General features: G+C 49.9%; 1 protein-coding gene and 1 long non-coding RNA gene across 9 annotated transcripts in view; one reads left to right on the top strand and one right to left on the bottom strand.

Moving 5' to 3' along the window:
- Positions 1-22,080, bottom strand: part of LOC110139480 (uncharacterized) — a 100,167-nt gene that overhangs the window by 75,147 nt on the left and 2,940 nt on the right. For 4 of the 7 annotated variants that reach the window (XR_011483597.1, XR_011483596.1, XR_011483600.1 and 1 more), the window contains 2 exons: positions 16,259-21,775; positions 13,004-13,117 (listed from right to left, as the gene is read on the bottom strand). This is a non-coding gene — a long non-coding RNA (uncharacterized lncRNA). Of the gene's footprint in view, positions 1-13,003; positions 13,118-14,567; positions 14,715-16,258; positions 21,776-22,080 lie in introns of those variants that run through there. The other 3 variants (XR_011483599.1, XR_011483602.1, XR_011483601.1) reach the window with 3 other exon arrangements.
- Positions 177-7,455, top strand: XIRP1 (xin actin binding repeat containing 1). 2 transcript variants are annotated; one of them, XM_070455447.1, is made up of 2 exons: positions 177-4,668; positions 5,054-5,144. In XM_070455447.1, the coding sequence occupies exons 1-2, from the start codon at positions 1,339-1,341 to the stop codon at positions 5,060-5,062; spliced, it is 3,339 nt and encodes a 1,112-aa protein (XP_070311548.1). In that variant the 5' UTR covers positions 177-1,338; the 3' UTR covers positions 5,063-5,144. The 2 variants fall into 2 exon arrangements, with proteins under 2 accessions (XP_070311548.1, XP_070311547.1); XM_070455446.1 differs by having other exon boundaries at positions 180-7,455.

Genomic DNA, 22,080 nt, shown 5'->3' with positions numbered 1-22,080 from the left:
CAGGGGCAGTGAGGGGGGGGGACGTGCTTCTCATTCTTTCCCTACTGGCCTCTGGGGACTGTTAGTACACCTGTCACAAGACAGATAAGACACCGAGGACAGAGACCAGAGAAGGGCTTGAGCGGTGGGCCAGGGGCGTGGGGAGCAGTGCCTCGGTGGAAGCTGATGGGCACGAAGAGGGAGGAAGGAGTGCACAGGAGATCCGTGCTGCACGCAGTTGGGGACGGGGGTCCGTGAGCAAGGGGTGAGGCTCTCGCTGCAGGAAGGCCCTCAGTCTCACTGCCTCCCCTCCAGGGGTGTCTGCTGGGAAACAGAGGGCCACCACAGCCACTGAGAAAGCGTCACACTTCCTACCTAAAGTGTTTAAAACCCCCCTCCAGCACTGCTTGAGCCTCATTTGCCAAGATCTGACTCTGGACCTGTTTTCTTCATCTTTAATCAAGAGTGGTTGAGCCAGAAGATCCTAGAGGTCCCCCTAGCTCAGAAAACCCCTAGCTAGGATTCAGAATTGGGTTCTGCTTAACCGCGAGACAACTGGTGAACACTTGCTCAGCCTTACTGCTTCTGCTGCAGCAAGAGCTGCCGGCCCCTGCTTTGCCTACCTGGCCTGAGAAAGGAGAGCTGAGACCTAGGGGCTTGACAGCCCCCCAGTGAAAGGGACAAGTGCGCCCTCTGGTGTTAAGGAAGGAAACATAACTGGTAACTATTGCTCTCCATGATAACTATGGCTCCTCTGTCCATGGGGATTCTCCAGGCAAGAATACTAGAGTGGGTTTCCAAGCCCTCCTCCAGGGGATCTTCCCGACCCAGGGATCAAACCTAGGTCTCCCACACTGCAGGCAGATTCTTTACTGTCATACACCAGGAATGCCCAGTCACCAGTTTAGGGACCTGCTTCTCCCTGGCTGGGATCCCTTAAATCAGAATATCCCCAGACCACTCACCTAGGAATCTACCAGGGAAAAACTGATTTTGGCAAAAGCAGGCAAGGATGGGACAGGACAGGAACAGTTTTCCCACTGCGGGGTTGGGCACCCCTTAACTGGAAGACAGAGTTTCAAAGCCTGTAAGGCCCTGCTGGCTCCCTGACAACCCAGGTGATTCTGGGGGAGCAGGGACCCACCTGATGGACGGCTCCATATGCCTTAAATTCAAGACTTGTCACACAGCAGCCACGCAGGTGGCAGGGTGAGACCCCGGTGAGGTCTGGAAAGTGGGAGGGGTGGTCTCTAAGCACATGCCATCTAGGGCTACTCTGACATTTCTCCCAGCGACCAACCCCCATCCCACCTAAATTCCCCAACCCCATCCTCACCTCTGCCCCCTCTCTTCAGAAGGATGGCCGATGCCCAGACGCAGGTGGCCCCCACCCCAACCATCCCGATGGCAGCTACAGAGGACCTGCCCCTCCCTCCACCACCTTCCCTGGAGGATCTGCCACCGCCGCCACCCAAGGAGTCCTTCTCCAAGTTCCACCAGCAGCGGCAAGCCAGCGAGCTCCGCCGCCTCTACAAGCACATCCACCCCGAGCTCCGCAAGAATCTGGCCGAGGCCGTGGCAGAAGACTTGGCTGAGGTCCTAGGTTCCGAGGAGCCTACCGAGGGTGACGTCCAGTGCATGCGCTGGATCTTTGAGAACTGGCGGCTAGATGCCATTGGGGACCGTGAGAAGCCACCTGCCAAGGAGTCCGTGCCCGGTGGCAACGTCCAGGCCACCTCCCGCAAGTTTGAGGAAGGCTCCTTTGCTAACAGCATAAACCAGGAGCCAGCTGGACCTCAGCCATCCGGAGGGGACGTGCGTGCGGCCCGCCAGCTATTTGAGACGAAGCCGCTGGATGAGCTGACGGTTCGTGCTGAAGCACCAGAGGCTACAGTGAGGGAGCCTGCAGCCAGCGGAGATGTCCAGGGTACCAGGATGCTCTTTGAGACGCGGCCACTGGACCGCCTTGGCTCCCGCCCCTCCACTCAGGAGCAGAGTCCCTTGGAGCTGCGCTCTGAGATCCAGGAGCTGAAGGGCGATGTGAAGAAGACAGTGAAACTGTTCCAAACAGAGCCACTGTGTGCCATCCAGGACTCAGAGGGAGCCATCCACGAGGTCAAGGCCGCCTACCGGGAGGAGATCCAAAGCAACGCAGTGAGGTCTGGCCGTTGGCTCTTCGAGACCAAGCCTCTGGACGCCATCAACCGGGACCCCAGCCAGGTGCGGGTGATCCGGGGGATCTCCCTGGAGGAGGTGGCCAGGCCTGATGTCAGCGCAACTCGCTGGATCTTTGAGACACAGCCCCTGGATGCCATCCGGGAGATTGTAGTGGATGAGAAGGACTTCCAGCCATCCCCGGACCTTATCCCTCCTGGTCCGGACGTTCAGCAGCAGCGGCGTCTGTTTGAGACCCGAGCATTAGACACTCTCAAGGGAGATGAGGAGGACGGAGCAGTGGCCCCACCCAAAGAGGCAGTGGTCCCCGGTGATGTCCGCTCCACCCTGTGGCTATTTGAGACGAAGCCCCTGGACACCCTCCGAGACAATGTCCAAGTGGGTCACCTGCAGCGGGTGGGTCCCCAGGAGGGCGAGAGGTTCACAAATGAGTGTCTATCCAAAGATGACCCCAGAGGTCAGGGTGCCCCCGAGAGGGATGGAATGAAGGGAGACGTGAAGACCTTCAAGAACCTTTTTGAGACCCTTCCCCTGGACAGTATCGGGCAGGGGGACGCTTTGGCCCCTGGGAGCATACACAGAGCAGAAGGAACTGAGTCTGCTGGGCAGTCCCAGGACACAGGGTCCCCAGTGTACGCCATGCAGGATGGCAAAGGTCACCTCCACGCCCTGACCTCCGTCAGCAGAGAACAGGTAGTTGGAGGTGACGTGCAGGGTTACAAGTGGATGTTTGAGACACAGCCCCTAGACCGACTAGGCCGAAGCCCCAGTACCGTCGATGTGGTGCGGGGCATCACTCGGCAGGAAGTGGTGGCCGGAGACGTGGGCACTGCTCGGTGGCTCTTTGAGACACAGCCCCTGGAGGTAATCCACCAACGGGAGCAGCAGGAACGACAGGAAGAAGAAGGAAAGCCTCAGGGAGGCCCTCAGTCCGAAGCACCCCACAAAGGTGATGTGCAGACCATCCGCTGGTTGTTCGAGACATGCCCAATGAGTGAGCTGGCCGAGAGGCAGGGGTCAGAGGTCACAGACCCCACAAGCAAGGCACGGTCGTGCACCTGGATGTTCGCGCCCCAATCCCCGGACTGGCCAGAAGGCTCCAAGGAGCAGCACCTTGAGGTGAGCCAGGTCCAGGCTGGGGAAAGACAGACGGAGAGACACGTCTTTGAGACTGAGCCTCTGCAGGCCTCGGGCTCCCCCTGCGGAAGGGGGCCTGTGCGGTACTGCAGCAGAGTGGACATCCCCTCGGGGCAGGTGTCTCGTCAGAAGGAGGTTTTCCAGGCTCTGGAGGCAGGCAAGAGAGAAGACCAGGGACCCAGGGCAATCCCTGAGCCCATTCCAGCCGGCTCAGTGCACAAGTTCACCTGGCTCTTTGAGAACTGCCCCATGGGCTCCCTGGCTGCTGAGAGCATCCGAGGGGGCACCCTCCAAGAAGAGCAGGCCGTGGGTCCCTCGGGCAACAGGGTGCTGGAGAGGCAAGAGACTGCAGCTGAGGGCACCCTGCGGATGCTGCACGCCACGCCTGGCATCCTGCACCATGGAGGCATCCTCATGGAGGCCCGAGGGCCAGGGGAGCTCTGCCTCGCCAGGTACGTGCTCCCAGGCCCAGGGCAAGGCAGCCCCCACGTTCGAAAAGAGGAGCTGGTGTCTGGGGAGCTTCCCAGGATTGTCCGCCAAGTGCTGCACCGGGCAGACGTCGACCAGCAGGGGCTGCTGGTGCAGGAGGACCCCGCGGGCCAGCTTCACCTCAAGCCGCTGAAGCTGCCAGCACCAGGCAGCAGTGGGAGCATCGAAGACATGGACCCTGAGTTCCAGCAGTTGCTGGCTTGTGGCCTCGGGACCTCGGCGAGGAGGACGGGGCTGGTGATGCAGGAGACAGAGCAAGGCCTGGTGGCACTGACCGCCTACTCCCTGCAACCCTGGCTAGCCAGTAGGGCCCCCGAAAGGAGCAGTGTGCAGCTGCTGGCCAGATGCATAAACAAAGGAGACCTGAGTGGCCTGCACAGTCTGCGGTGGGAGCCGCCGGCTGACTCAAGTCCAGTGCCGGCCAGCGAGGGGGCCCAGAAGCTGCCTGCAGCTGAAAGCATCATCCACATTCCCCCACTGGACCCTGGCATGGGAATGGGGCATCTGAGAGGGCCGGGGGCCACCCCCTGTGCCCTACAGGCCACTGGAAAGGCAGTTTCTCTGGCTGGGGAAGAAAAGCAGGAAAGCAGGTGCACTGGGCAGAGAGGGAGGGCAGCTTTAGGAAAGTCAGAGGGAGCCGTGACTACGCCCCCAGGACCTAGGTTCCCAGACCTCCAGATCACCATGCAGAGTCGGAGGACAGCAACAACGGAAGCCCAAAGCCTGCAGCAGCAAGCTCGGAGCAAGCACAAGCCGGGTTCCGCCCCCGCGGCCGCCTCTATGCCCACCCAGGATGGGCTTCTGCAAGCACCGGCCACAGGGACTGCCCAGAGCAACAGCAGGACTCTGGCGGGAGGCAACCCCAGGATCCCAGCAGCCCCCGGAAAGGTCAGTGGGGAACAGAAAGCACTGCCTGGAGGGCTGCCTGGGGGGTGGGTGACTATTCAGGATGGCATCTACACTGCTCGCCCCGTCAGGACCTTTGACCTACCCAGGGGTGTCCAGCCATCTGAGCAAGGACCCCTTCCACTCCTGGAAGGACCGGGTCAGAGTCTCGGGCCCGGGCAAGAGGAGCCAGGGGGCCACACACAGAAGGCCTGGGGGCCTCCAGAGAAGGTGACGGCAGGACTCGGCCCAGGGGGCCTTCAAGCTGCAGAGACCACCCTGCAGGTTGCCCCTTTAGCCCACCACACTCAGGCCTCTGGGCCTCGGGCGGCAGGTACCAATCTGCACTCCCGTAATGCCTCTGTTCCTCCTCCTCCTCCTCTCCCAGCTGCTGTGACGGGACCAGACTTCCCAGCCCAACCCTGGCATGATGAGAATTCCATCCGGCAGGCCTCCAAGCCCACGCAGGACCCCCTTCTCCACTCCCACAGCAGCCCTGCTGGCCAGAAAAGCCCTGGGGAGTCACAGACAAAGACCCTGAAACCGGAGCCTCCCACACACCTGAGAAAGAAGCCCCAGTTGCCCCCTAAACCTGCATACCTAAGCCAGCTCCCCCTTCCTCGCTGGCTGTCCAAGCCCTCAGCCCTGGCTCACAGCGCCACTGAGGAGGCGGGGCCAGGAAAATACAAACAAGGTGAGACTGCTACAGCCAACCACGACCCTCAGCCAAACAAGGTCTCCACTGCCGCAGACCAGGGCCGAGTACCTCTGCCCCAGGGCCCCAATGGACAGAGCCAGCCCAGCCCCCAGCGTGGCTCCAGCACCGTGGCCCCCAGGCCCACCAAGAGCCAGGCTATGGGCAGCAACCATCACAGCCCTGACCCCCTCGAGCTCTCAGCTCTCAGCAGCCACCCCATTTCACTGCAGCAGGACCCTATCCTCCCAGGAGAGAAGTGCATAGATGCTTCCCAGCAAGGGGCCCCTGAGAGCCCTGAGATTCTGCAGGGAGGCCAGCAAGAGCTCCAGGGCCTCCTGAGCCAGGTGCAAGCTCTGGAGAAGGAGGCCAAAAGCACTGTGGACGTGCGGGCACTGCGGAGGCTCTTTGAAGCTGTGCCCCAGCTGCCAGGAGCCCCTCCTGCACCCGCTACCCGCCGCAAGCCTGAGGCCTCGGTGGAGCAGGCCTTCGGGGAGCTGACAAGGGTTAGCACGGAAGTGGCCCGGCTGAAGGAACAGACCCTGGCCAGGCTGCTGGACATCGAGGAGGCCGTGCATAAGGCGCTCAGCTCCATGTCTAGCCTCCAGCCTGGGAGTAACACCAGGGGCCATTCTCAGGGACCCCCAAGGGAACACAGTGCCCACGAGGTCAGTGTCACAGACAGCGGGAGAGGCAGGCCCAACTGCTCAGGCCAGGAGGTCCAAAGTCAAACTCCAGTCAAGAGCCAAACTGAGGTTACGAGCCATCCTGAGGTCCAGAGTCAAGCCAAGGTCAGAAATCCCTCAGAGGCCAGAAGCCAAGCAGCCCTGGCCACCCCTCCCACCAGGAGGCTGGAGACCTTGACAGAAGACTCGCGCCTCCCCCAGGGGCTACCTCTCAGCAGAGAGTCACTCTCCTCCCCAACCGTCATCTCCATGGAGTCGGCCACGAGGAAGCTTCCAGAGGCGGCCAGCTCCAGGGGCAACCCCGAGATCTCTGTGAAGAGGGTACATTTCATCCAGGATGAGTGCCAGACTCAGCCCCACCAGAAAGCTATCTGGCACAGGACTGGAGAGAAAGAAGCCCTCCAGCTCTCTGGACCGCCCCTGCCTGGCCCCTCTGCGGACAGCGCCCTGCCCACCAGGCAGAAGACTGCTCTGGAGCTGCAGACAGCGCCGGGTGGCTCCCGGCACTACGGAACCACAGGAACAGTGGCTGAGAGGGTGGACCAGAGCGGGACCACAGCACTCACGTCCCCCACCACGGTCGCTGAGCCCGCCGAGCCACCCAGGGGCCCAGGCCCCCACCTCGGGTGCCACACCTCACCCTTGATGAGGCAGTTTCTGCGCAGCCCAGCTGGGCTCAGCACGGGACTGGCAGGAGCTGAGACGCCGCGTGTGCCCTGTGGCCACCCCACACCAGCTGCGCAGTGAGCCCCTCTGTCTGCCACCAGTCTTCCACCCATCCCCAGGGACCCGGGACGGAGGTGGGTGCTCACCTCCTGCACGCACGAGGAAGGAACCAAGAAGAAAGGGCATGTTCTGAGATTCACGGAAAGTTTCCCCTTCATCAGTACCATCCATGGGCCAGGTTCTCGCAAAAGGCAGCAGGGGATGGTAGGGAAGAAGCCTCCGGAGTAGCCCAAGCCCAGCAACAGAACGGGGGCTTGTGGCTGCTTGTGGAGGATATAATGTGTACAGAAACACACGCTTCTCACACAGGCCTGGCCCGCACACCAACACGAGTGAGTCTGCATGCCACTGCTGGTGATAGAGCCCCCTGAGCGACCTTCCACTTTTTCAGCCTTTATTTCTTTTAATACAAGTCAAATGTTCTCAGCCTTCTGCTCTTTAAATCCTACAAAGGACAGGGCCAGCCGGATTGGTCTCTGTTACATGTTGACTAGGGCCCCAGAAGGGCCCTGTCATCAGCGTCTCCCTCATTCAGTGGGTCATCCTGGCAGCACAGAGTTCACACAGACAGTCTGCGATCACCAGTGTCCCTAGAAGCCAAAGATTCTCTCCACCCCCACGGCCTCTCACTTTGTACCCCAAAGAGGAAGCATACAGTCTAATAAACTAAAGTTTTATCCCCTCCTCTCTGCGTCTGTCTGTACAGAGTCTGGGTTCTCACTCTAGGGGAAAAGCAGCCACATCTCTAGCTGCCGTGTTCCTGCAAACAGCAGTGTTGGAAGGCTCTGAAAAGCCAGCCCCTTCTTCTACCATCTCGGCTGGGAACCAGAGAGGCCATCCCCCTGTCTCCTTACTCCCCACGCCCCTACACATACACACACTGCTGGCCCCACACCTCTGGCTTCCCCACATAGAGGTTCTTGGACATCACCCTGGAGTGGAATCTGCTGAGAGTGGAAGAACGGCCCAGTCAGGCCCAGGAAGGAGGGAGGGTCACAAGCCAGGAGAACTCCAATGGCCAAGACGACTAGGCCGCTTCCTCCCGGTCAGACCAGGTACAATGTGCAGAGCTTCCTGGGAAGGGGAGGGCACAGATCCCAGCCTGGAAAGCCAGGATGATTTGGTAAAGGACCTTTTCCAGACTTTCAAAAAGCACTGAGCACTTGCTGCATGCCAGACCAGTTCTGGGCAGCATGGACCCAAAGGTAAGGTCTAATGGGATCATTAGACTCTATCACACTCAAGGAACTGACTCTCTAGAATGAGAAGGGTATGAATAAATAGTAACTATCAGATGAGGAATAAGGGTGATGCACCTGACTAGGCCACTCTCCCACTCTGGGGTAGGAATTAGAAAACATGTCATGTGACAGTGACAGGTAGAGAATGTGGCCAAGGCAGATCTCCCCAAGGGGGGAAGAAGAGTTTTCAACTGAGATCTTAGTAACAAAAAGCCAATTACCAGGCAATGGGCAGGGGTGGGGAGTGCCAGTTAAGCAGATGAGGACACGCAAAAACCCAGAGGTGGGAGTGAGTATAATTTCTGCATTTCCTACCCTTCAGTATGTTGTTGTTCAGTTGCTCAGTTGTGTCCAACTCTTTGTGACCCCATGGATTGCAGCACGCCAGGTTTTCCTGCCTTTCACTATCTCCCAGAGTTTGTTCAAATTCATGTCCACTGAGTCAGTGATGCTTTCTAACCATCTCATCCTCTGTCGCCCCCTTCTCCTCCTGCCTTCACTCTTTCCCAGAATCAGGGCTTTTCCAGTGAGTCAGCTCTTTGCATCAGGTGGCCAAAATATTGGAGTTTCAGCTTCAGCATCAGTCCTTCCAATGAATATTCAGGGTAGATTTCCTCTAGAATTGACTGGTTTGATCTCCTTGCTATCCAAGGGACTCTCAAGAGTCTTCTCCACACCACAGTTCAAAAGCATCAATTTTTCGGCACTCAGCCTTCTTTATGGTCCAACTCTCACATCTGTACACGACTACTGGAAAAACCATAGCTTTGACTATACAGACCTTGATAGGCAAAGTGATATTCCTGCTTTTTAATACACTGTCCAGGTTTGTCATAGCTTTTCTTTCAAGAGGGAAGTGTTTTTTAATTTTGTGCCTGCAGTCACAGTCTGTAGTGATTTTGGAGCCCAAGAAAATAAAATCTGTCACTGCTTCCACTTTTCCCTCTTTTATTTACCATGAAGCTATGGGACCAGATCGGAGATGGCAATGACAACCCACTCCAGTACTCTTGCCTGGAAAGTCCCATGGACGGAGGAGCCTGGTGGGCTGCAGTCCATGGGGTTGTGATGAGTCGGATACGACTTAGCGACTTCACTTTCACTTTTCACTTTCATACACTGGAGAAGGAAATGGCAACCCACTCCAGTGTTCTTGCCTGGAGAATCCCAGGGACGGCGGAGCCTGGTGGGCTGCCGTCTATGGGGTTGCACAGAGTCGGACACGACTGAAGCGACTTAGCAGCAGCAGTAGCAGCATGGGACCAGATACCACGATCTTAGTTTTTTGAATATTGAGTTTACCCTTCTACACAGAAAGAGGCTTTATCAACAATTGTCCACCCCTACATATACACACACGCACACACACACACACACCCTACCCCCAACAAGGTTAGGTAGGAACTTTTCCACAGTTTGCTTTTATTGAACAGGTGGGCTCCCATCTTATCACCAGCCCAGGGCTCAGTTCTCCACACCCCTCCCAGATTCATCATTGCCTGCTCCACTGACAGGTGTTCCCCTGAGGCAGCAGAGCTCTGAGCTGGAAGCAGCCTGCCCCCTGAAGACTGGTGTATGTGAGCAATTAAGATAGCAAATCTACCTACCTGGGCTGACCACACATCTTACTGTTACCCCCTCACCATGTGTTCCCCTCCACTGCCCTCTGTTGGTCTCACTTGATTATAGGGCCCAGCAGCTTAAGGCATGCCTGTTCTTGGTGTTCTCATTCCTTAAGTGGGGATGATTATAGTGCCTACTATTGTGAAGATTAAGTGAATTAATATGCATAAAGTGCTTGGAGATAGGCCCAGTGTCTGGAACTCAAGAAAGTTCACTAAACAGACATTTCTCCAAAGAAGACATACAGATGGCTAACAAACACATGAAAAGATGCTCAACATCACTCATTATCAGAGAAATGCAAATCAAAACCTCAGTGAGGTACCATTACACGCCAGTCAGAATGGCTGCTATCCAAAAGTCTACAAGCAATAAATGTGGAGAGGGTGTGGAGAAAAGGAACCCTCTTACACTGTTGGTGGGAATGCAAACTAGTACAGCCACTATGGAGAACAGTGTGGAGATTCCTTAAAAAACTAGAAATAGAACTGCCATATGACCCAGCAATCCCACTCCTGGGCATACACACAGAGGAAACCAGATCTGAAAGAGACACGTGTACCCCAGTGTTCATTGCAGCACTGTTTATAATAGCCAGGACATGGAAGCAACCTAGATGCCCATCAGCAGACGAATGGATAAGAAAGCTGTGGTACAAATACACAATGGAATATTACTCAGCCATTAAAAAGAATTCATTTGAATCAGTTCTAATGAGGTAGATGAAACTGGAGCCCATTATACAGAGTGAAGTAAGCCAGAAAGAAAAACACCAATACAGTATACTAACCCATATATATGGAATTTAGAAAGATGGTAACGATAACCCTATATGAAAGACAGAAAAAGAGACACAGATGTATAGAACAGACTTTTGGACTCTATGGGAGAAGGCGAGGGTGGGATGATCTGAGAGAACAGCATCGAAACATGTATATTATCAAGTGTGAAACAGATCGCCAGTCCAGGTTGGATGCATGAGACAAGTGCTCAGGGCTGGTGCACTGGGAAGACCCAGAGGGATGGGATGGGGAGGGAGGTGGGAGGGGGGTTCAGGATGGGGAACACATGTAAATCCATGGCTGATTCATGTCAATGTACGGCAAAAACCACTACAATATTGTAAAGTAATTAGCCTCCAACTAATAAAAATAACTGGGAAAAAAAAATAAAAAGAATAGCTTCTTGGTAAAAAAAAAAAAAGAAAAGAAAAGAAAGTTCACTTTTCATATTATAATTGTTAGTTTTAATCTATCTCTTTTTCTCACCTCCAGGTGGAGTCCCCGTCTTGTTTATCTCAGTATCCTTACTGCTTATCACGAGTGCCTAGAAGGCACTGCACAAATGTCGAATAAATGCACCCATGTGTGAAATGAAATGATTGAGTGAATTCACTGATTCATCCACCTAACATTTATTGAGCACCTACTTCATGCCAGATGCCTTCCAGGGAATACAGATGAACATGGCAGAATTTATCCCTGACTTCATGGTACTTAGACAGGGAAGACATATTACAAACAGAGAAGGTAATTTTAGAAGGGAGCAAAGGAAATAAGACAAGTAGCCCACAAGAAGGTCGGCAGTTACTTTAGCTTGGGTGGTTGGGGACGGCATCTCTGAGGAAGTGACCTGAATGACAAGAGGAGCCAGTCCTAGCAGCTAAAAGGGGCGGCCTACGGGGGAGACCGGAGAGGTTGGTGGGTGGGTGGTGAGCACACCGGTGGCAGCGCGCACCAAGAAAAGAGGCAGCTACTCGTTGAGGCCTCGCCCAGGGGCCTGCACACCTCCCGTTTCACCTGCCGCGGAGCCCGAAGCACCGCCTCCCTTCCTGCCCGAGAGGGGGCGGGGCTTTGAAGAGAGGCGTGGGTGCCCAGACCCCGCCCCGTGCCTGGAGGGGGCGTGTTCCCATCTGCTGTCTCCAAGGTGATGATGACATCACCCGGGCCGCTGGGTTCGGAACGTTTTGGGCGGCTGTAGCCGTTGCTGGGAAACGCCAGGCAGGCAGGCGCGCAGCCAGGGGCAGGCTCCGCGCGGCAGACGCCGGACGCCAGTAAGCGCCGTCCTGGCCGGCCCCAGCTCAGGGCCTCCCTCCCAGATTCCAGAAGGATGCGGGTTCCGGTCCTCACCCACGTTGCGGCCCCGCCCGGGACCTTCCTGCCGGCCGGGCGCCTCCTCCCTTCTCATTACTCTGTCACTGCCTCCGTTCCAAGTTTACCCAACAGTCCTCATCTTCACCGCTATCATCCTGTCTCAGGCCACCACCCATCCCCCATTTACTGGACCACTGCCAGAGCCTCCCAAGTGGTCTTCCCTTTGCCCCCTCTTTACAGACTGTCATCCACCTGGCACCTAAATTATCAAGAATTTACCAGACCAAGTCACTCCTGTATAATACTATATGCAAGCTTTCAGCTCGCTCAGTCTAACTCTTCTCAGCGGCCTCTAAGACCAGAATGACTTGCCTCTCAAGCTTCCTCTCCAACTTCTTTGCCCCACTCTCCTCCTCACGCACATCTCCCTAGTTACACTGGCCTTCCTGGTTTTCACAGAACACACCAAGCTAATTCCTGCCTCGGGACCTTTGCACCTGCTGTATCCTCTGCCCAGAAGTCTCTTCTCCCAGATCTTTAGTGGTTGGGCTCTTTCTCACTCACATTCCAGTTCAAATGTCTCTCCAAAAAGACCTTTCTTGATCTATACCTCCCTTGCCTCCCCCACTTATCCCTCCCCCTCTCCCCATCTATAGAGGCCTTCCTCCAAGTTAACATGCTGAGTTATTTTTGTTTTCCTGAGGGCCCATTACAATATAAAATTATCTTTGTTCACATATTTGCTTGTTTAATGTCAATGTTCTGGATACTATTCCTGCATAGCAAACCACCCCAAGTTTAGTGGTCTAAAAAAACATTTTATGATGCTCATGAAGTCTGTGGGTCAGCAATTTGGATAGAACACACTGAACATGGCTTGTCTCTCTGCTATGATGTGTGGGGCCTCAACATTAGCCTCCGTCTAAGGCTGGGGGTAATTTGACAGTTAGGGTCTGAAAACTCTCTCACTCAGATGCCTGGCAATGGAGGCTGACTATTGGCTGGGACCTCAGCTGGGATGTCAGATAAACCACGTATGCATGGCCTCTCCATGTGGCCTGGGCCTCCTCAAAGTATGCCATTCTCAGAGTGGCTGGATTTCCTGCAATTTATTTCAAGTTTCCCAAGGTATGTGTCCCAACTAACAAGGCAGAAGTTGCATCACCTTTTATGATCTGGCCACAGAAGTCACACAAAGTCACTTGGGCTGCATTCTGTTGGTTACAAATGAATCACAAATCTGCTAGACTGAATAGAAGGGCTATTAGATAGTACCTTTTGATGAGGAAGAGGTCTTTGGAAAGTGCCATCTCCACAGCCAAGTCTTCCTCCACTGGAATGTCATCTCCACGCCAACCACTTCTTTGCTTCTTTTTGTATCTCCAGCATCTAGAATGGTACAAAAGCACATAGTAGGAGCTCAATCCATGGTTTCTGGTGAATAAATGAAGGCTTGTCTTTCACTGAGTCATTCAAGCCCAGTTCTTCTCCCTTAAAGTATAGTTCCTGTCTCGGCCCTTGATTTTGGCCTGGCCTGCTCTGGAGGAAGCCCAGTGTTTGCATTGGAAGGTGGGAGACAAGCATAGTTTTTGGTTTGTTTTTTGTTTTCTGGCAGGGAGTGGAGGGTGGGGGAGAAAGGGCAGTTATTGGGGACTGAGAAACATGTAGCCAAATGAGATTCTGGAACAGTGATCTACTGTAGGGGTGTTGAAAACCCAGTCTGTTTTTTCTCATTCTGAACTCTGGAAATGCCCAGGTGAGGACTGTGGTTTTGTCTTCTGGCCCACAGGGAGCAGGAAAACAGCCCAATGGGAATGGAGCTTTGGAGAGGTGCCTTGGGCAGGAGAGAGGGGGATGGAATAGCTAGTAGGAACCACCGCAGAGATCTGGGCAAGAGGTGGCCCTGAAGCCCCCTAAACATCTATTAAGGTAGGCAAACTCTCCCTGCTTTGTGACTGGTGAAGGACCTTTCATTTGATCTTTCCAAAGTCCTGGAACCAGTACAGTTTCTCCTCTTGCTTTTTCCTTTCCAGGAGGGATGACCCAGAGAAGTCAGCCCAGGCTTCTCCAGGTCCCAGGCCCCTCACATCAATCTGTGGCTTCCATCTCAACTGTGGCTCAGGAGAAGCTTGGATGTCATTAAGGCAACAGCCAGCCCACCTCCAGTCCCACCCCCGGTCAGGCCCAGCAGTGGCTCCTCACCACCTCCACCATAAAATCCACTCCTCAGGTCATTCAAGGCCCTTCTTATGCAGCTGCCACCTGTGTTTATAGCCTCTTTCATTCCCCCAAGAGAATCAGACCTTCCATGTCCTTTAATGTTCTATCCAGACTTTGTCATGCTGTCCGGCCTTTGTCCAGGGGCAGCTTACCCACTGGGCACAGCAGGCATGGATGGAGCCTCAGGCCCACAATGCTTGAGGGGTCCATGAAAATATTCTAACTTCTTTCAAAATCAGAAGGAAAAAAACAACTTTGAAGTAAAAGAAAACAGTTTAATATATAACATTAGTATCTTCATCTTTAACCACCACAGTTGTAAAATATATTCTTAAAAAAAAATTTTTTTTTTTTTGGAAGCAGCAGCCCCCTCATTTCGCCTTCCTGTCATTTCTGGATAGCTTTGTATTGAAGACTCAGCTCTGAGGCAACCCCTTCAAGGAAACAAAAGCCATGGAGGTTGTCCTTCTCTGACCTCTCAACCTTGTGCAGTTTTGTAGCTTGGAAAACACCATTGTAAACTTTCGATTTGTTGCGTTTCCCGTGCCCCGCCCCCACCGGTACCTGCCCGTCAGTGACACACACAAGTTTTTCCCCCAAGAAGTTACCCGCTCCGCACCTGTGGCAGAGCTGCCAAGTAAGACGTTGACCTAACTTCGGAAGAAAACTGGCAGAGGCTCAGCTTGGGGCCCCGGGTCCCAAACTTGTAGTGACAGGCGCCGGGATCCACATCCCGTGGGAGGCGCGGGGGGAGGCGCGGGGAGGCAGAGAGGTAGGGGGCGGGGCCTCAGGTCTCGCCGGCGGCTGCTCGGCCGCCAGCCCCACCCACCCCCGACCGGAAGGAGGAAGAGGCCTCTGTGCGGCTCCCTCCCTGCTTCCCCGGGAGCTCCGGCGTCCCTCCCCGGACGCACCCCCTTCCTCCTCCCCCGTTAGTTTTCTAACGAAAAAGTGCTGCTGAGAATTCCCAGAAGGTCCCGGATGTGAAGTCACCGGCGTGAGGTCACCGAGCCTGGTTCCAGGAATCTGAATATTGTGGGGGAGGAAGGAAAGCGCCGAAAACAGAGGAGCCAGGGGAGTGAGTGGAGCCGTGGGTGTTGTCGGCGGGGCCGCCTGGCTCCGCTGAGTCCCGCGCTTGTCTCCAGCTGGGTCTTCTGACCCCAGGAGATGTTCCAAGGAAAGAGATGCTTCACTTCTCCCATAGTAATGAAATGCCAACTGAAACCAGTATACTGATCCAAAAAAAAAAAAAAAAAAATCCACTGTTGGTGGGGGGAGGGGTGGAAGGATGGGAGAGAAGTGGAGAACAACCTGGCAATAGGATCAGAATTTTAAATGAAAATGTCCTTCGACCTAACAGTTGCGCGTACAGTAGCTCTGTCACCTACTGACTTACCTTGGAAATCGTACAGTATCACTTCTTCCGGTTTGCTCATGACAGGTCATTAAAACCGGCCCACATTAGAGGCAAGAGGTATTACATTCCTTCTTGTAATAAGTGTGAAAGAATGTGCAGTCATGTTTTTAAACCATCAGATGTTACTATTGTGGCCCTTAGTATACTTGTGTTTTCCAGTAAGTAAAGCATCTCACGTCATATCTATCAACTCCACGCGCCAGGGCAGAGATTCACTGGATTCATTAAGATCCCGCCCCCTCCACGCCTGAATGAACCTAGGGCCCTGGTTCACTGCAGATCTCCGTAGATGGTACAGAAATGAATTTTGCAGGAACTGGACCTGGACATTGTACTCCAGTTCCATCGGATGGCATCCCTGTTGGCCCTACAGAAATCACCATGAACACATGTGAGAATTGTGTGAGGGGGATATGAGTGGGGCATGGCAGGGTCTGCTACACAGACAAGCAACTTTGTTCCCATACATTTCCTAAATGTGAGGTCAGTGGTCATTTCCACAGAAATCTCATTATCTTTATAATCATCATCATGGTCTTGTAGGAGCACTAGAAGTGAGTTGGTCAGTTCAGCTCAGTTCATAGTAAAGAGAATGCCACTGACTCTAGTTCAACTTGGTTAAAAGATTTTCACACCTTTACACGTGATTGTTTTCATGTGTTATATTTCCATTTTATTGTTACTATTATATGATAGTATATCACCAAATCATAAAAATGGGTCAGTAGTTTAAAGGAGGTTCACTAAAGCATAAAAATAGTATTGAAAATAGCAACAAAAATACTGCAGTATAAATTATGACCACATATACCAGGGTAAATGAGTGTGTAGGATGGGATAATTTTATACAAACAGAAAAAAAAGAAAAAGTGTGACTCAGATATGGTAACAAATACCTGAAAATGGAATTTTGTTAGTTGGCAATCATCTCCTTTAGTCCCAGAGGCATCATCTCTTATGAAACTTTGTCAAATAATGGCAGGAAGCCCCCTGAGACTTTTTGCATCCTCTTCACATCAGATCCTGTAAGCTAGATAGAAAACCAATCAAGTCTTTCCATAATATGGGTAAATGTCCAGTGTAGTCAGAATACATTTTGTCACTAAAGACAGAGAAAAGATCAAACCCAGAGAGGCATCATTAAAGTTGTCTACCTTACAGTGAAAACGAACACAGTTCAAACCAGGACTTGTAAACTGAGTCATAGGCTACTGAGGAAAAGCAGAGCAAGCTCCTGGCAAAATTACTTGATCAAACAACATTTTTGGATGTCACATAAAATCAATGGCACATAGTGTGAAAGAGCAATGGCTGTCCGGAGTGAGTGCTAGCAGACAATGGGCTTTATTGTTGAATACAAACCACTTGTGGCAAGCCTTGTTCATTGTTGATCCAGAAATTTATTCCATCCCTTCTTTCCTAATAACAGATTCCTGATTTTGATCCATGCACCAAGGTCTCCAGTCTCAGGGAATTAATTACAAGTGGTCTAAATCAACCATGACCAGCCCATTTTCCACTCTCCCAATCTCCCTTGCTGTTACATGAGATCCGGTTCTAGTCAATGAAATATGATGACAAGTCTACTGAGGGTATTTCTATAAAAAGTTTTGGTTTTGTTTTTTCAGAAAATGGATATACATGCTGGTATCCCCCGCCTCCCCCTTTCTTCCTAACTTAACCATGGTCATGATGCTTGGGCAGCCGTCTTGCAAATATGAAGCAACCAGCTTAAGGTAAAAGCTGAGAGAATTCTAGAGACACCAGTACTGACATTATGTCAGTGGCTACCACCTTCCAACCTTCCCATTACAGTACACAAGTAAATGGTAGTGGATTATTGATCATTGAAAGCATTCCTATTGAGTGCACTACTAATGTGTCAGGCTGGCCACATATCTTCCAAAAACACAGGAGGGAAATGTACCTGCTGACTTTTTGTTCTATTTCTCACTGAATTCCTTTGCAAGATTAAATGACTTAAGCTTCTGGCTTCCAATTGGGTTCAGCCATGGTGAGGCCCAGCAGAGAAAGGAGAGGGAACAGAAAGAGATCAAGGCATTTAGTCCTTTGGTTTCCTGCCTGTGAGTCTCTGTGGGTTGGATGTATCCTCTAGTGGGGGGCCACTGGTCTTCCCAAGGCAGCCAGCCTACCCAGTTCTCTCCCTTATAGTAACCCCCTGGAGCTCAGCTTCAGGCCTATTGGTAGTAACAGCTCTGCTGCTGCTCATCCAGGTTACTGCACCATCCCTTGGGGTGCTCCTACACCCACATGCTTGTAAGTAGTCCCTTTGTAAATAAGCTTTCCTAAAATGATACTGTTTTGAGTGTGCTATTATCTCTTGGTACACTAACTGATGAGATTTAAAAGAAAACACACACACAACTTGCATCTGAACACCAACCACACACGACTATATTCACAAAGACCAGCTGTCAGGCAACAATCTGGCTCCTGATCTCGATATGCGCAGAAACAAATAGCAAGAAGAGTCAATGCCCTCCATTCATGCCTCTCCAACTATGCCTTTTCAGAAGACTGCGGAGACATGGACAGAAAGTAAAAGACACTGTTGAACTAAGTATGCTGGCTGTTGAGGGTAAGATATTCACATGAGGTTTTGAAATAAGAGATGAGATAACAGCATCCCTTTGTGGCGCCGATAGCTCTTTGCTGTAGGTGGCTGGTTCACTCAAGAAGCATCTCAGTGGCACATTCAGATTTTGATTATCCTGAACCTTTGGTTTCAGGGCGAGACTTATCACCATTTTTCATGTTGAGAATATTAAGAATTTTGTTTTGTTTTTTGTTTGTTTCTGGGGATATCAAGAATTCGAAGACAGAACTATGGTGGCAAGCCTCAGCCCTTTGAGAATATGACTCTTTCCCTACATTTAAAGGTTTTCTTCTCTTGGCAGAGAAATAAATCAATGTAAAGACAAGCAGTGGAAAAATTAAAAACAGACTATAAACCTTCAAATCATCAGACCAAAATACAAACACATGTGTGCTCACACATACACACACAAACACACACACACATCAAAGAAAACAAAAAAAATACACATGTAAAACATAGAAAACAGAGGAAGCATTAAAATAGGAAACACAGCAGAAGATAAGATGACATAAGTAAGCATGATACATGTTATATCAAGAAATGTAAATAAGGATAAACCCATCCTTAAAAAAAAAGATTCTCTCATCAGATCATAAAACAGTGTTCTATAGTATGTGATATAGAAGAGATACATCTTTACCAAAGTAACTCAGAAAAGTTAAAATATAAACCAAGGCATACAAGAAAATACTGAGCTGAGACTCAGCATGACCATCGTGCATATGTGCTCAGTTGCTCAGTCATGTCTGACTCTTTGCAACCCCATGGACTGCAGCCTGCCTGACTCCTCTGTCCATGGGACTTCCCAGGCAAGAATACTAGAGTGGGTTGCCATTTCTTCCTCCAGAGGAACAATTACCATCAGTCAAGGTCAGATTCAAAACAAAATTGCTAATTTAGAGAAAAGGAAGTTAAACATGAGAGACATTAAGAATCTAGTTTTTGGAAATCTCTAGGCACCAAATAGCATAGCTTCAAAATCAAGAATAGGATATGAGTTGAGAATAACAATATACATACAGCAAATGCAAACAAATTTGGATAAGACACAGTACATTTTAACCGACTTCATCAGCTCATGACCTAGTAAGAAACAAAAGATAAATGTGGGGAATCTGTATAGTAACTAGTAATTAAATATGATAGAACATGAGGTACAAAAATCTCAAATAAAATACTAGCAAATATAAATTAACAATACTTTCAAAGAATCATCCATTGTATCCAAGTAAGTTCATTCTAGTAGTGCAGGTGGTTCAATATTAGGGAATCTGTAATAAAATTGACCATATTAACAGACCAAAGAATGGGCTTGCCTGGTGGCTCATTGGTAAAGAATCCACCCGCCAATGCAGGAGACACAGGTTCAGACTCGAATCTGGAAAGATCTCACATGCCGCAGAGCAACGGAGCCCATGTACCACAATGACGAGCTTGTGCACTAGAGCCCAGGGAGCCACAGCTACTGAGGCCTGAGTGCCTGAGAGCTCGTGCTCAACTAAAGGAGAAGCCACCACAATGAGAAGCCCACATACCGCAACGAGAGAGTAGCCCCCACTTGCTGCAACGAGAGAAAAGCCTGTGTAGCAACAAAGAGCCAGCATAGCCAAAAATAAATAAAATGATAACAATAATAAAAGCAACTGGCTATTAAGTGTTAACCACTATTATGAAAAAAAAAATACATCAGAGGAAAACTGCATAACATCTCAATACATGCCAAAAAAAGGCATTTGAAAAATGTCCCACATCAATTCCTGCTTAAAACAAACAAAACCTTGGGAATTCCCTGGTGGTTCAGTGGTTAGGATTCCACAATTTCACTGCTGCGCCTGGGTTCAATTCCTCAGGGAGGTAAGATCCCACAAGTCACACGATGTGGCCAAACAAAAAAATAAAACCATAACCGAAAAGCTAAATAACATATAGATGATATGACTGAAAAATGTACTACTATTACAGACAAGAGAATTCAGGATGATGGCAGTTTACAAAGGTTAATATATAAAACTCAGTAGCCTTTCTTTACATACATAAAAAAATACAATTTACCAGAAAATATAGTAGAAATTGTAGTTACAATGGCAATCAAGAAGATAAAATATTCAGAACAATATTTAAAAGACATATAAGGGCCTTTTATGACTATTTTGCAGGGAACATTTTATACTGAACTTTTGAATAGCAAAACCCAATGTTATAAAAATGTCAGTGTTCAATTAATGTATCAATTCAATGTGATTCTAACTAAAATATAGGACTTTTTTTTAGGGGCGAGCTTGTCCAGAAATGATATGAAACTCAAATGAGGAATTAAATAAGGAGCCTGGAAAGCCCTGAAAAAGAAATGTAATACGATGGGGCTACATCTATCACATGATAAAACATATTATGAAATTGTAATTTGTAAAGCAGTTTGGTACCCAAAGATGAAACAGACAACCCAGTGGACAAGAGTAGAGAACCAGAAACTGATTCCAGAACATATGAGAATTCAATTTCTGTTTAAGGTGACATTTATATTAAAAGAAAAAGGTAGTAGGAAAATTTATCAATTGGGGGAAAAAAGAAAATGGAAACCCTATACAATTCCTTAAATCAAAATAAATTCCAAAAAGATAAAGGATTTATAAATTAAAAATAAGATCATAAAACTCTAGAGAAAAAAATAGGTGAATTTATCCGTAATATTATGATAGGGAATGCAATACACAAACACCAGGATGCCTAAAGCAAATATTTAAGAAATGCGATGATATAAAAATGTAAAACTTCTGTATGATAAAATATACTGTCAACCCAGGTAAAAAGCAAACCAGGATTAAGTGCCACATGTGTGACAGAAGGGCTTCTTTCCCTAATCCTCAAAGACATAAAACAACAATATAAGTAAAGAATATAAACCCGTGATTTAGAGAGAAACACAAATGGCTTATAAGAACCTCAATTTCACTCATAATTAGAGCAGTGCAATTAAAACAGTAAGATCTCTTCGTAGTTTCTCTCATCAGATTGGCAGAGATCAATAAGTTTGATAACACTCAGTGCCAGGGAGGGTGTTGGGAAACAGGCATGCTCAAATACTATTGGTTGAGAATAAAATTGGTGCAACTTTGGGGAGGGCGATTTGGCAGCATCTGTCAAAACCCTTTGACCCAGAACTCAACTGCTCAGATTTTCAATCCACAGATCTAAACTAAAAAGTCTTCCTGTTTAAATAAGCAAGAATGTTGGAGAAATGTACTTGAAGACAGTCCCCTTTCCTGGGTTTCACTTTCTACAACCTTAGCTCAAGTCGGTCTCAATCTTTGATGTGCCTCAGAATCAATGGAGGGCTAATTAGAACATAGGTTGCTGGGTCCCCACTACCCAAGTTTCTGATGCAGTGGGTCTGGAGAGGACCCAAGAATCTGCATTCTTAACAAGTTCTCAGATGATGCTGCTGGCTGCTGGCCTGGGAGTCACACCTTTAGCCTGTTACTCCTGAAGGTAATGTTATCTATCTCTGAGCTTTCATTCTGCCTGGTTCTTAACTTCACATAAATAAATGGCATCGTAGTTATTCTCCTTTGCACTTGCTTTCTTTTATTCAACATACTGTTTTTAAGATTCATCCCTATCATTATATGAGGCCACTGTTTGATTCATTGCTGTGTACTATTCCATTGTATGAGAAATTGAAATTGTTTTCACTTACCTACTGGACATTTATGTTGTTTCCAATTTCAAGCTGTTATGGATAAAGCTGCTGTAACACTCTTGTGTCTTTCAGTGGACAGAAGTGCTTTTTTCTCTTGGGAATATATGGAGCAGTAGAATTACAAGATCATATAGTTTAGTCTTAGTAGGTATTGCCAAATTATTTTCCAAACTGATTGTATCAATTCACTGTCACACCAGCGAGGTATGGCAAATCTGGTGAAATCTCAATCTTCCCACATTTGATACTTCAAAAAAAATTGTTGTTTTTTTTGAGCCACTAACACTTTCATAATATTATTAAAACTTAACAAAGCTGTTGATAGCTTATGGTGAATGATGTCAGATTCGTGGTCTCCAAAGAAGAAGATTTAGCTTTAGGATCAGGGACAAGGCTTG

Source organism: Odocoileus virginianus, chromosome 26, assembly GCF_023699985.2.
Source record: "Odocoileus virginianus isolate 20LAN1187 ecotype Illinois chromosome 26, Ovbor_1.2, whole genome shotgun sequence".
NCBI lineage: Eukaryota > Metazoa > Chordata > Mammalia > Artiodactyla > Cervidae > Odocoileus > Odocoileus virginianus.
The sequence above is the reverse complement of the archived record's forward strand: the minus strand, read 5'-3'. Positions and strand labels throughout refer to the sequence as shown.